The 13,340-nt window shown below is 40.7% G+C and overlaps 1 protein-coding gene across 3 annotated transcripts in view; it reads right to left on the reverse strand.

Moving 5' to 3' along the window:
* Nucleotides 1-4,287: 4,287 nt before the first annotated feature.
* LOC146980359 (storkhead-box protein 2-like) overlaps nt 4,288-13,340 on the reverse strand; it is a 90,813-nt gene continuing 81,760 nt past the window's right edge. For 2 of the 3 annotated variants that reach the window (XM_085788581.1, XM_085788583.1), the window contains exon 4: nt 4,346-4,559. In XM_085788581.1, coding sequence (XP_085644707.1) covers nt 4,349-4,559 — 211 coding nt within the window. In that variant the 3' untranslated portion in view covers nt 4,346-4,348. Of the gene's footprint in view, nt 4,560-13,340 lie in introns of all 3 variants that reach the window. The other variant, XM_085788582.1, reaches the window with a different exon arrangement.

Consider the following 13,340-nt stretch of genomic DNA (forward strand, 5'->3'; position numbering starts at 1 on the left):
TACAATTTCTCCAAAAACCTTCAAACATTTTCTAGGAAGAAGTGGTAAAATCCCCCCCCCCCCCAAAAAAAAGTAAAAAAAAAAACAACCAAACAAAAAAAGTTTAAAATTTTCTAGAAAAGAGTGGTAAATTTTCAAAAAAAAAAAAAGTTTAAAAAAAAATCTGGAAAAAGTGGTAAAATTCTCAAAAAAATAAGTTTAAAGAAATCTAATACTATATATATTCTCAAAGAAAAAAAAGTTTAACAATTCTAGAAAAAGTTGGGGACCCTCTTCAACCCTCTCAAGGACCCCTGGGGGTCCCCGGACCCCACGTTGAGAACCACTGTTCTAGAGGAAGGGTCCACTGAGGTCCTGATGGCATACTGTCAGTGAGTCTTTCGGTGTGAATAAATCTGGACTGACTGAGCTCATGAGTAAAGATGAAAGAACATCCATGTTTTATACTGTTTTGGAACTTGTTGTGAGTTTGTATGGCTGCTGGGGCTTGATGGGGCAATAACAGAAATAATAATAATAATAATAATAATAATAATAATAATAATAATAATAATAATAAATACTATCAATAAAAATATGTAACAGAATAATAATAATAAATACTGATAGGAACTTGGTGAATTTGAATAGGATTAGTACGGTTACCTGAGCAGTCAGTATGAATACATGTCCAAGCTAACAGGACAAGCTCTCTGACAGCTGACCTCAGCAGGTTGTATGGGAACCCATCTGGGAATATCAGTTCATATATTAATCAATTAATATATCAAGTTTTGATTTTTGGTTTTTAATTCAGAATTGTTTTGTGCCTCAGACTAAACACTGGAGTTTTCCCTCAGGGATCAGTAAAGTTTTGCTTTCATTCATCCATCAGCTCCATCACTTATGTCGGGATCGGTCGCTAATCTATGTAACGCAGACAAACCACCACTCACACTCACATTCACATGCATGTCTTTGGATGTGCAGATACACACAGAACTCCTCATACATACAGAGTCCCAAAAGGAGAACTTCGCTGCTCCGAAGCAACAGCGCTTAACCTGCTCTGACAGAAATCAGGGTGTTGCATTATGACGCAGCTGCATCCTGTGGACACGGAGAAGAACGTAAAGAGAGAGACAAAAGTGAAAGATCTGAGCGGTCGGACATCAAAATCCCATAATCCCTGGAGCTGCACCTCAGGCCGTCTGCACACGTCACCACAACCGGAGCCGCTCACATTCGCTCTATAGGACGAATCTCCTTGTTGTTTGCAACTACTTCCGGGTAGAAAACCAGCATTTGAACAATAGTGACGGACGAGAGTTTCGCTATATATATCTAATTTTTCATGTCACTATATCGCCGTTTAGACTAATCTGATGTTTGTAAAGTCTATAAAACCAATGATTGGACAAACATTACTATTTACGTGTGCACATTTTTGTAATTAGTCATGGTTATCAGAGATTAGCCGGGCTAACGGTTAGCTAGCTGTTTAACTTTAATAACTCAGTGACTCAATAAACGCTCCATGAAAAAATATTTTCTCCAGCGGATATCTGAGTTCCAACATGACTGAGCTAACTGGAGTAGTTTCATGTCGTGTCCCACAACGGGAGGGTTTTAACAGCTGACGTCCTGATGTTAGCTTAGCTGCCGCCGTTAGCTTAGCTACCGCCGTTAGCTTAGCTACCGTTAGCTTAGCTACCGTTAGCTGTCCCTGTCAGCTGAGCCACTGATGCTTTCTAGACACCGTGATTCCCCCAAACTGAATAAATACAACACACAGCAACACAAAACACACACACAGAAATAGTAATGTTTCTTCAATCATTTCAGATTTGTCTAAACAGTGATAGGGCGTGAAAAATATGATATATAGCTAAACTCTCGTTCGTTACTATTGATCTCATTCAAATTACGTGCTGGTTTTCTACCCGGAAGTAGAATGTAAACAACAAGGCGATTCGGTCTATACGGACGTGGTCAGTCGACGGACCGTCCCACCGCCTCTTTTCTTTTCTTTTTGCATTTCCTGTCGCTGCTGCTGCTGCTGCACCTGGCAGGGTGTGTATGCCGGTGATAGATGTTGGAGGAGAGCTAACAGAGAGCTGCGTTGACCAGCGAGTGTGTGTCAGTGTGTGTGTGTGTGTAGTGTCAGTAGTAGCAGTAGCTGGCAGAGCTGCAGCGTCTCTTCAGTGTGCGATGCCAGGACACACCACTAGAGGGAGATGTACTGATCTGAAAGCAGCTGGAATGGGGGTGGAAATAACATGACCTGAGATTACAGATTATACAAACATAACCCACACACGCACACACACACACACACAAGCCCACACGCACACACACATGCACTCACGCACACACACACACACACACACACACACACAACTAGAACCCACATAAGTGAAACAACACGACAGCAGTGTGTGACATGTTCAAGAGTCTGCCCAGTGGCCTGGTGTGTATGTATGTGTATGTGTGTGTGTATTTATATATTTATATATATATGTGTGTGTGTGTGTGTGTGTGTGAGAGAGTAGTTTCCTGGTGTTCTAAATATGTTTGTGTCTGTCAGTGTGTGTGTGTGTGTGTGTGTGTGTGTGTGTGTTAACAGCTATAGTTCCACAGTGGGCCTGTCGCAGCTCCACTGGTTCAGTCAGTCTGTCAGTCTGAAGGTGTAACAGTCCTTAGGGGGCGGAGCTATTATTTTCTGCCCCTCCCTCCCCTCCCCTCCCTTCCCCTCCCTTAGAGCACTGGAAAAGAGAGTAAGGACACGACACCACCATTGACTCCCATGGTAAGGTTTTTGCGCCCCTAGTGGCAGGATATGGGTACTGCAAAAGCGCCCAGAAAACCCATTCACTCCAATGTATTGAATGTGTGTCGCCCACTTGCTTGTAAATTGATGAAAGGCCGTGTTTTTGTTTTTAGGTGTCTTGGTCGTATCAAATTATACTTATGATTTGTTTATTACAAAATGTAGATTGAAACATTAATGTAGACAACTGTTTTTTTTGTTTGTTTTTAACAGGAATCAAGGTGCTTTGACTGAAATGTTGTTGAGCAAACATTTCTTCCTCTCTTTCTATCTCTCTCTCATCCTCCTTTCACTTCATTTGTACAGAAAATAGATGGTGAAAGGTTTTAGTTGGATTTTCTAGATCAGTGGTTCTTAAACTTTTTCACATCAAGGACCCCTAAACTGACACAAATTAGACCACGGATCCCCCCCATTGGACAAAATTTTGAAGCAAACACCATTTGTTCCGAGACTGAATAAAGTTTTCTACATTCAAATTAGGGCCAATGGCGTGGATTTTTGGAAATATTATGGAGAAATTTCAGGAAAAAAGTGGTACAATTTCTCCAAAAACCTTCAAACATTTCCTAGGAAGAAGTGGTAAAATTCTCCAAAAAAACCCCAAACAAACAAAAAAAGTTTAAAATTTTCTAGAAAAGAGTGGTAAAATTTCAACAACAAAAAAATCGAAATCTAATATATATGTATTCTCAAAGAAAAAAAAGTTTAACAATTCTAGAAAAATTGTTTGTTTTTTTTACTCGCCTATGTGTTAATGTTTATCTGTAAAGGATCCTCAATGATGCTATTAACGTGGGTGATCTATAAATGTCCTTAAATTATTTAAAGGCCTCATGCTGTGCACTTTTCTCTGGGTTTATTTACCTGCTGATATCCCTAACAAAATGTATCATTGGTTTTGAGTATCTGTAATCTGCTTAATATCGTCTATATTGCCCCTTTCTGTTGCCTCTTTCTGGAGCTCTAGCAGGCACAGGTCATTTGGCCAATCAGAAGAGAGAATGAGAACCTCTCCTCTGATTGGCTCACTGTTTTTGAGTGGCATGTGGTCGGGCCAATCACAGGCAAGTAACTGAAACCTAAGCTTCATTCATAAAATTTGAAAAAAAATAAAAACTGGTCAGGGTGGGCGGAGTTACCTTGTGTGTGACATCACAGAAAGGAGGAAGTGCTATCTGCTCGTCTTAAAGAGACAGTTCCTACAAATGGGCGGTGTGTGTTTCTCCGTTTATGACCAGTTTGATGCATGGGGCAGTATATACATGGCCCAGAGACCTCCCCAAGCACCAAAAAATAACCACAATCAAATTTTTCATGCCATGGGGCCTTTAAAACACCGCACTTGCTCATTCACCAACAATGCAGAGATGTCAGTTCTTGGGCGCTTTTGCAAAACCCATATTCCTCCACCAGGAGGCGCTAACATTGGACCAATGCGTGTCGTTAGGTCGTTACTCTCTTCTCCAGCGCTCTACCGCTCCCTAAAGCCCATTGGCTGTCAGCATTCTTCTGTGTCCCGCCCCCCTCCCCCCCCCCTCAGACGCTGGTGATTGACGCAAGGCAGGCGCTGGGCTTCTGCAGCTTCTCTGGTTGGCCGCCGGCGGGTTCTGGGATAGTGCGGAAGGAGAAGGGGGGGGGGCCGCCGTTGCCGGTGGTGATGCCGAGGTGGCCGGGGCTCAGCGCCAGGTTCTGCCGACGGTTGCTCTCCACGATGGAAGAGGTGTTGGACGCCAGGCTCTCCCGCGTTCTGCAGGAGGAAGACACAGAAACACACAGTGAGACACACACACAGAGAGAGAGAGAGCAGGAAATGGACAATAGTCAGAGGGAGGATTACTCTTTAAAGGGAAAGTTCACCCAAAATTCAAATTTCACTCATTATCTACTCACCCTCATGTCGACGAAGAGCTGTGAGAATTGTCACAGTCCTCCGTTCCTTCTCTGGAAGGTCGTCTGTAATGTCCCTCTTGTATTGAAGCCCCGACATGAGAAATTGTTCCGCCGGTCAGGAAGAGCAGTGAACTGAGACACTGGGAGCTTCCGCTACAAACAAGCTTAAAATATAGACTTATTTAATTTTTTTCGGAACAATTTCTCATGTCGGGGCTTCAATACAAGAGGGACATTACAGACGAGCACTATGGAGGTATTTGGGTGTTTTTTGGTGTGTCTTTTTGGACGAAGAAAGTTGGTATCCATTCACAACCATTATATGGACAAACACTGCTGCACGGACCCCCCACCCCCCCCCCCCGTAACTCAGAGAAGGAACGGAGGACTCTGAAAATTCTCACAGCTCTTAGTCGACATGAGGGTGAGTAGATGAGTGAAATTTGAATTTTGGGTGAACTATTCCTTTAATGAGCAGCTGTGAAAACAGATTTGTGGAATTTGAAAGTTCAAAACTGTTGGACTCATTTGCTTCTCTGCTCTGTCCACGCTCTGCTCACACCGGTCACATTCTGAAGTGCATCTTTAGCAGCAAACCGTTTGTAGTTACAACATGTTGACCTGTGTTGTAGTGTTGTGACGTTGACGAACGAACCGATTCTATTGAACGGCTCGTTAACATGAACGATGGGAACCGAGTCACAGCTGGGAACCGTTCTTTTTTTTTTTTTAACATCTCTGTGTGTTCATAACAGTCAATTGAAGCTGCTCCATTGGCTACGTAAGTGGCGTGCAAACTCAGATATTAGTGGGATATCTAATTTTGTATTATTTTGTTCCAAATCTCACCCCATTATTTCCAAGATAAAATGAGTTACCACCAGGCTGGCTTCTTAAAACTTAATAAATATTTTAAAAAATCAGTCAAATGAGCCAGTTTTTTGAACGGAACAGCTCACCAAGATCCGGCTCCCCTCAAAGAGCCATAAATCCCATCTCTACTGTGTTGTAGTTAAAAACAGGGAGTCGCAGGTATTATTGGGCAAAGTCCTAATAACAAGAGAGCATGCAGCACTACAGCTGCTGCTGCTGCTGCTGCTGCTGCTGCTGCTGCTGCTGCTGCTGCAGGAAGGACATTCACTCCTGAGGGAGCTGCTAGTGGAGAGAAGGTCTAAACTCATCCATGGGTTTTCATCTATCAGAATTTAAAGGGACAGTCCGGCATAAGTTTAACCCATGGCCTAACACAGTGGTTCTCAACGTGGGGTCCGGGGACCCCCAGGGGGCCTTCAGAAGGTTCAAGGGGGTCCTCAACTTTTTCTCTTAATTTTGAAACTTTTTTCTAGAACTTTTAAACTTTTTTTTTTTACTACTTTTTTTTTCTTGACACTTTTAAACTTTTTTTTATTTTGAGAAATTGTATCACTTTTTTTAAAAAAATTTTTTTATTTTACCAGTTTTTTCTAGACTTTTAAAAACTTATTTTTGATAAATTTCACCATCTTTTTTTATTTAGATTTTTAAAACTTTTTTTAAAGAGAAATTTTACACATTTTTTTCTAGAATTTTTAAAACTTTTTTTGATAAATTTCACCAGCTTTTTATAATTTAGATATTTTAAAACTTTTTTAAAGATAAATTTTTTTTTTTAATATTTAATATTTCAAAAAAATAAACGCCAATGGCCCTAATTTGAACATACATTTACATTTTCTCAGAACAAATATTTGTGTTTTTGTGGTGTTCGTTTCAAAATTTCGTCCTATGGGGGTCCATGGTCTAATTTGTGTCAATTTAGGAGTCCTTGATGTGAAAAGGTTTGAGAACCACTGGTCTAATACACCGTGACACTAAGCAAGACCCCCCCCCCCCCCCCCCCCCCCTCCAGAGATCCAGTTTGCTGACCACTAGCTTCTCTAGTTGTAGCAACTTCAGTACACTGCTGTCTATTCCTCCACCAGCAAACCACCAGCAAAAAGACAGGGCTTCCCTACAACGAGCAAGCTGGAGGAGAGTGTGTGAGTTTTGTTTTCCTCTCTTTCAAATAGAAACTAGTCAAAGCCAGCAGGTGTTTGATGCCTCATATTATGGGCTGGGACACTATTTGTACTGTTGATGATGTTTGATGCTGTTCTGATTATTTTTTGTGTCTATAGCCCTATTAGCACGGGATTAGTTTTACCTGGGGACCTCTGGTAATTTGTAATAATTGTGGAGGACGTCTGTGATCTTAATCCCGTGTGAATGCACCATGTCAGTAATTTGTAAAGTAAAAATTTCCCCGCAAATGACCTGCTATATTTCACCAAAGACCGACGTCCTGTGGTAAAACTAGTCCTGTGTGAATCTGCATCTCAGTAATTGAGGGGCATTTTTTGTTCTTCCCCGGTTGAAACCATACTGTAGGCTACGGGTTGAAACATGGAGGCTGCGGTGGAAATTATGAGCAGCATTTTTGAAGCCGTTTCAGGTGCAAACACAGGCTCGTATCGGTGCTGGAGACCCATTTAAATAAACAGCTCAGATCCATAAAAAGAGCGAAATTTCGGAGGATATTGAGATGGATGACATGCGGCTTTCAACAGGTTTAATACAGATGCTGTGACGGCCCGTTATTATGACAACTGCACTGTTGCGAAGTCACGTTGCTGCTTTGACATTTTATTTACATTTGCTTCGCACATGGATGTGACAGCAGAGGATGTTACGACGTGCACAGCTTTGACGTCATATCGGAGCCTTAAAGGGATAGTAGCATTTTTTTAAAAGTGGGGTTGTATGATCTACAAATAGCCCCTAAGTACTTTAATTGCAGTAGAAGACTCTTTTTCCAGCCCTTCAAAGTGCAGGAAAAACACAGTTTTTATTTGGACCTAACCAACTGCTGATCGGCGGGCGCTAACCCTGGGCGGAGGGATACGTGAGTTAGGTCTAAATAAAAACTGTGTTTTTCCTGCACTTTGAAGGGCTGGAAAAAATTATATTATAGTGAACAATGGAACTGTGTATTTTTTTCAGGTAAAACCTCTTTTAGGCCACGAAAATAGGCCGTTTCTTTGGGTCTGTTCACAACACTGTATGTTGTAAATCTCTGGGCAGGGCTATTATGGGCTGGCGTTGCTAACGGGAGGAGTGCAGAGAGTCTTCTACTGCAATTAAAGTACTTAGGGGCTTTTTGGAGATCATACAACCCCACTTTAAAAAAAATGCTACTATCCCTTTCATGTCAGTAAATTCGAGTAAAATTACAGACTTCACTTATCCCGTGCGAATGCACTGCAAGAAACACAGACGTGGGGGGGTAATTTACAAATCACCAGAGGTCCCCAGGTAATACTAATCCTGTGCGAATAGGGCTTATGAGTGGCTTTTTGATGGAGGTTTGCTGGTGGAGGAATTGACAGCAGTGTAGTTATCGTGCGGTCTTTGCTGAAGTTACTACAACTAGAGAAGCTAGTGGTCGGCAAACTGGATCTAAACAGCATGTAAACTTAGGCCGGAATATCCCTTTAACACACCTGCTGATGGCTTGCTTTTCTTTAAGGTGGACTGAGCCTGGTTTTGTTAGATTAGAAAAGAAGAATGAACATTTCATTCTTGCATCACTCACTGCGACGTACTGAACCAACATCACCTGTATGTAACACCTAACTGATCAAGTCTGTAGACAGTTAATGATAACGATGTGACCGTGGGTGAAGATTCGTGGCATTTATCTTTAAACAGAAAACACAAACCCAATACAGAGTTCCTACACATTTGAAATTTAAAAATTCCAGACCCTAATTTCCAGACTTCTCGGTAAAAACATTCAAATAATTTGTGACATTTCAGAATTTAGGCTATATGTGTATCATGTAAATAAATTATGCAACTAATCGTTTGTTTTCATTATTCTGAATTTGCATGCCATTATGTCACCAAATTATTTCCAGGAGATTGTAGCTAATACAAAATAATTAACCCAAACAACTTCAGATAAGATCAATCCCAGATAAGTATTAAGATAAATATATTTCCATACAATAGTTTCCATTTTCCATACTTCTCCAGACCTGGAAATGTATAAAATCGAATTATACTTTTCCATACTTTCCATACTTGCGTAGGAACTCCTCGTTGTCCCTTTAAGTGTAACATTTTGAAAATGCATCAAAGACAAAGACACAAGCAAGTAAGCACCTTTCCTAATTCCCAACGGGAAAGTCAAAGAATGGATAAATAACTTACAGGCTATAGTCTGTAATGTAATAGATGAAAAAAAGTATTATTGCTTTTTCAAGACAAAAAATGCAGCACTTCAGGAACAGCTTTGAACTTTCAATCAAATGTCTGTCATTTGTGTTTAATTTGTTATGCAATGTGACATTAATCTAATTTACTGGCAGGTTCCCTTCATATTTCTATTTTTAGCCTCAAAGTTAGCCATACCTTAAAAAAGTCCTCACCTATTTTAAATGAGTAATGATTTGTGTAAAGCACTTTTGGTAAGGCGCTATATAAAACCAATCCATTATATTATTATTATTATTATTTACAGGTATTTATAATGATATTAAAGATAATTCATAAAGAAAGATATAGTAAGACATGTAAATGTTTTTTTTAAATCGCCCAAGTAAGAAAGTGTAAAGGTGACTTTTTTCTTTCCTAGTATTCCAGTAGATGTTGACAACTGTGACATTATAGATGCTTCCATTTCTACCTGTGCATCCATTTGAGCAGCTCCTGTACCTGTAGTTGTAGCTGTAGCTGTATTTACCTCTGAGCCCCTCATCATTAGATGACAAAGTGACCTGATCACACTGACGGTGATGTCCCAGCACAAACAGGAAGACAGATAAAACCTAAAAAGGTTTGCACTTGCACAATTCAGCCAGCGCATCAAAGAGGGTCACAGCTTTTGTTGCAGGTGATTGGTGTTTATTGAAAGACTGTAAATAGAATCCAAGGTTTAAAGTTAGTCAACGCCTTTTATTGTGGAGTCGAATCACATGACAGAGAATGTTGTATGTTTCATCCTGTTTGACCAATTTGCTCAAAGTGTTTACAGGTTATTGCAACTCCTAGTGCCCATGTGTGTATTGTGTAGTGTTTGCATTTTTCAGTCAAGTTGAAAAATTGATTGATAGATTAATTTTTCAATATGTGTGTGTATGTGCTGAACCTACACTGTGGGTCGTCATATAGTCACATCACTAGAAGTTTAGGTGTTTTATTGAGATACGATTGTTTGTGCAGTTTCATCAGAATAACTTTCTCACAAATGTCTTCAAGTGTCCAGGGTTAGTGACTGTCATCATGAAGGGGCCGTGCGTTTACCACTGGCCACATCTACACTCTGAATGCTCTGTTGAGACCTCATCACCTCCATCCTTGTCAGTCACTCATTTCAAGTCTTCAGTGATCACATCTTACGGCTGAAATACACTGGGAACGGTCGCGACGCAAAACGTACGTCCATTCAGTCAATGGAAGCTCCTCCACCGGCCATGTGAGCGACGCGCACTCCAGAGGCCGTCGCACGGCGTTTCTCTTCTTTTTCGCGCCGGGTCTATTTTATTTCCTCGTCGCGTGGCTACTCGGCCCTCCAACAGGTAGAAAACTACAGAGAACTGTGTATAAAACGAATAGATTACGTTTAAAAGTGATTAAAATAAATGTCTCATGTACCAGAGGCAAAGCCAGTAGCAGTGCAACATTATGGGGTTTGTTTTTTTTACATTGTGGATCCATGATCGTGTAGTTAAACAGTTAATTGATACCATTTAATATAGTCTGCACTTGCAAACCTACATAGTCAGCAAATTACCTGTGAAAAAGGTACTGTCAATCCATTTTAACAGGAAGGATGTAAAAATGTGTTGAGATTCATAAAGTGCACTCATTTACTGCAGCTTGACAAGGTGAAGCTGAAGCTGCAACAACAAACAGTGAAGCCGTGTCGCGTTGCGTCCGTGCCTGGTGTAGCAGGTAAAAAACTCGCCGTTCCCAGTGTATTCCTGGCCTTAGTTTCTGCTTTTTACACAAATAAACAGTGTGGTCGTTCAGAGCAAATCAATAGACAGGGCTGCTGCCAGTGTATTCATCTGTGTGTGTGAGAGAGAGCAGAGTGGTTGAGGGAATCATGGCACTGTCTACAGCTCTACAGTGAGTTCAGGTTTTATCCACCTGAAATAGTCCAATATTTGGCTTCATAATCAAGCTGTGTTGGGACACCTGAGACTGAGACAGAGTAGCTGGTCCTTCAGTGTGATCAGGACATATTAGTGATCCTGTCTCCAGTCCGTCCTGAATGTGTCTTTGGTGCTGAACTCAGAGGTCACAGAGGTCACTGAGGTTACACAGAAAGTTTCAAAACACTGTGAAAGGACAGTTACTGAGTTCATGGTAAAGCACAATACTGGCTGCACAATCCTGCTGGTTTTATTCATGATGTGGTGTTTTTGTTTTTTCAATACAATATGGTAGAAAAGGTGACATTTAAAAAAAAATACATCACAATAAACTATAACATCTATCCTTACCTGTAATTATAGTAAGCTAACTAAATTAAACATAACAAAAGTTTTTAGTGTCACCTCGAGTGAAACTTTAACTCTTGTATTCAGTCAATTTTCTTATTATCATCATTAATTGAAATTAAAAAAAAAAAAAAAAAATTAAAAAAAGGAAAAAGAAAATATATCAGTTAAGATCATGGAGTTTGCATGGAATCAGAAATTTAAAAAATTGAGAAAAACTGTCTGTAACAAATACAGACGTTCATTAAATTATGAATTACTTAATAATTCATTAGTAAAATGTACAGTAAAACCTGTAGATTTACTTTAGTAGTAAATTAACAGTAAATTAAATTTAAAGGGATATGCCAACATTTTTTTTCGTGTCTTGCCTCACTCCCGAGTCCATGACCAGCAGATAGACACCATCCTTTCGACTGTGCGTGCAGTAACCATGGAGAGCCGTATCACTCGTAATTAGCTTAGCTCAAACACTGGAAGTGTATGGGTAGTGTTAGCCTGCCTCCTACCCCAGCCGTAATCAGCAGTCAGAAGCTGATTTCATTTTAGCTCTAAACTCTGTAAATATATCACTTTATCCACATTTCAAACATGTTTAGGTGAGAAAGTAGCCGTTTAGATCAGCAGTGTGTCGTTAATTTGTCTAAATACCAGCTGTTTACAGTTTTGTTTGGACGAATTCGGCGCTACTCAAGCTAGCCGTTGTGACCAACGCACTTCCGGTTACTTTCACAAAATAAAACACCCGCTGCCCTTTACATACAGAAAACCATGACGATAGAATTTGTGCTTTTACTTTGAAATAGGAAGCTAACCTACCCTCGATGTAGCTAGCTTGAACCAAAATAAAGCGTCTTTGCTTGAACCCTCCGTTTTGACCGATCTCGTCCCGTTAGCGGCATTTGACCGCTCAAGATGCCTTACCGGAGAGTTTAGTCAGCTCTGAGACGAAGATCGGCCTGCCGGTTTCCGTTTAGAGTTGCTGAAGAGTTTCTCTGATGACTTTAGGTGGAGGCAGGCTAACACTACCTATACACTTCCAGTGTTTGAGCTAAGCTAATTACGGGCGATACGGCTCTATCTCCATGGTTACTGCACGCGCAGTCGAAAGGATGGTGTCTATCTGCTGGTCATGGACTCGGGAGTGAGGCAAGAAACAAAAAAAAAAATGTTGGCGTATCCCTTTAATAGAAAATACGAATTTCATCTGACTCAAAAAAATGAAGTTGCAACAAAGAAAAAAAACGAAGTTGAGTCATATGAGTAAATGTCAATGTAAATGTTTGTCTAAACTTAAGGAATTTTCTGAGTCATATCAAATCAAACTCTAAAGGTCTTTGCACACTGAGTCCGTTTTTTTCGCATGCGTTTTTCGTATCCGTCATCCGACAAAAAACGTTACGCACACTAGGCTCCTTGCACACTGAGTCCGTTGCGTTTTATTCGCATGCGTTTTTATTTTGTGTTCCAAATTTCGGAGAGGGAGACAAAAAACGTCACGCAGTGATGCACTTTGTGGTTCTCTCACTTGTTGAGAAATGAAAGAGAAAAATTTAAATATTGTGTCCATCCTGAGAGGAGCCAGTAGCGAGGGGATCTATCATGATCACTTCAACAGTTTATTTTAGGATGTCAGTGGTCCAGTTTGATAGATATTGATTATTAGCTCACACATTAAACAGAAGACGGACAATTTCCATGATCCTGAACAGCGGCTGGCGCACGCACACACACACACACAGACAGTCACAGACACACCCACTCAGCGGTGATCCCCCCCTTCTCTCTCCCTCTCCAGCCTCGAAACGCTGATGTGATTGGTTAAAAAGACTTTTCACGGATGTGAAAAACGCATTAAATCGAACCTGTTCCGAAAACTTTTATGACGGACGAAAGTTTGGGACTCGGTGTGTAAACATGATCGACACCATAGTGCGAATTACAGGGGGGTTTGGGGGGGTTTGACCCCCCTAATTACGACTGCGACCCCCCTAAAAGAGGTACAAATAACAAATAGGGGGGGTTGAAACATTTATCTGTCTTATTAGTAATCATAAATACTACAATATACAGTATTTCCATAGTCTTGCCAGGAAGATGCTTGTAGTAAAATG

This window comes from Trachurus japonicus, chromosome 10 (genome assembly GCF_045865225.1).
Source record: "Trachurus japonicus isolate A0001 chromosome 10, Traja_1.0".
Lineage (NCBI taxonomy): Eukaryota > Metazoa > Chordata > Actinopteri > Carangiformes > Carangidae > Trachurus > Trachurus japonicus.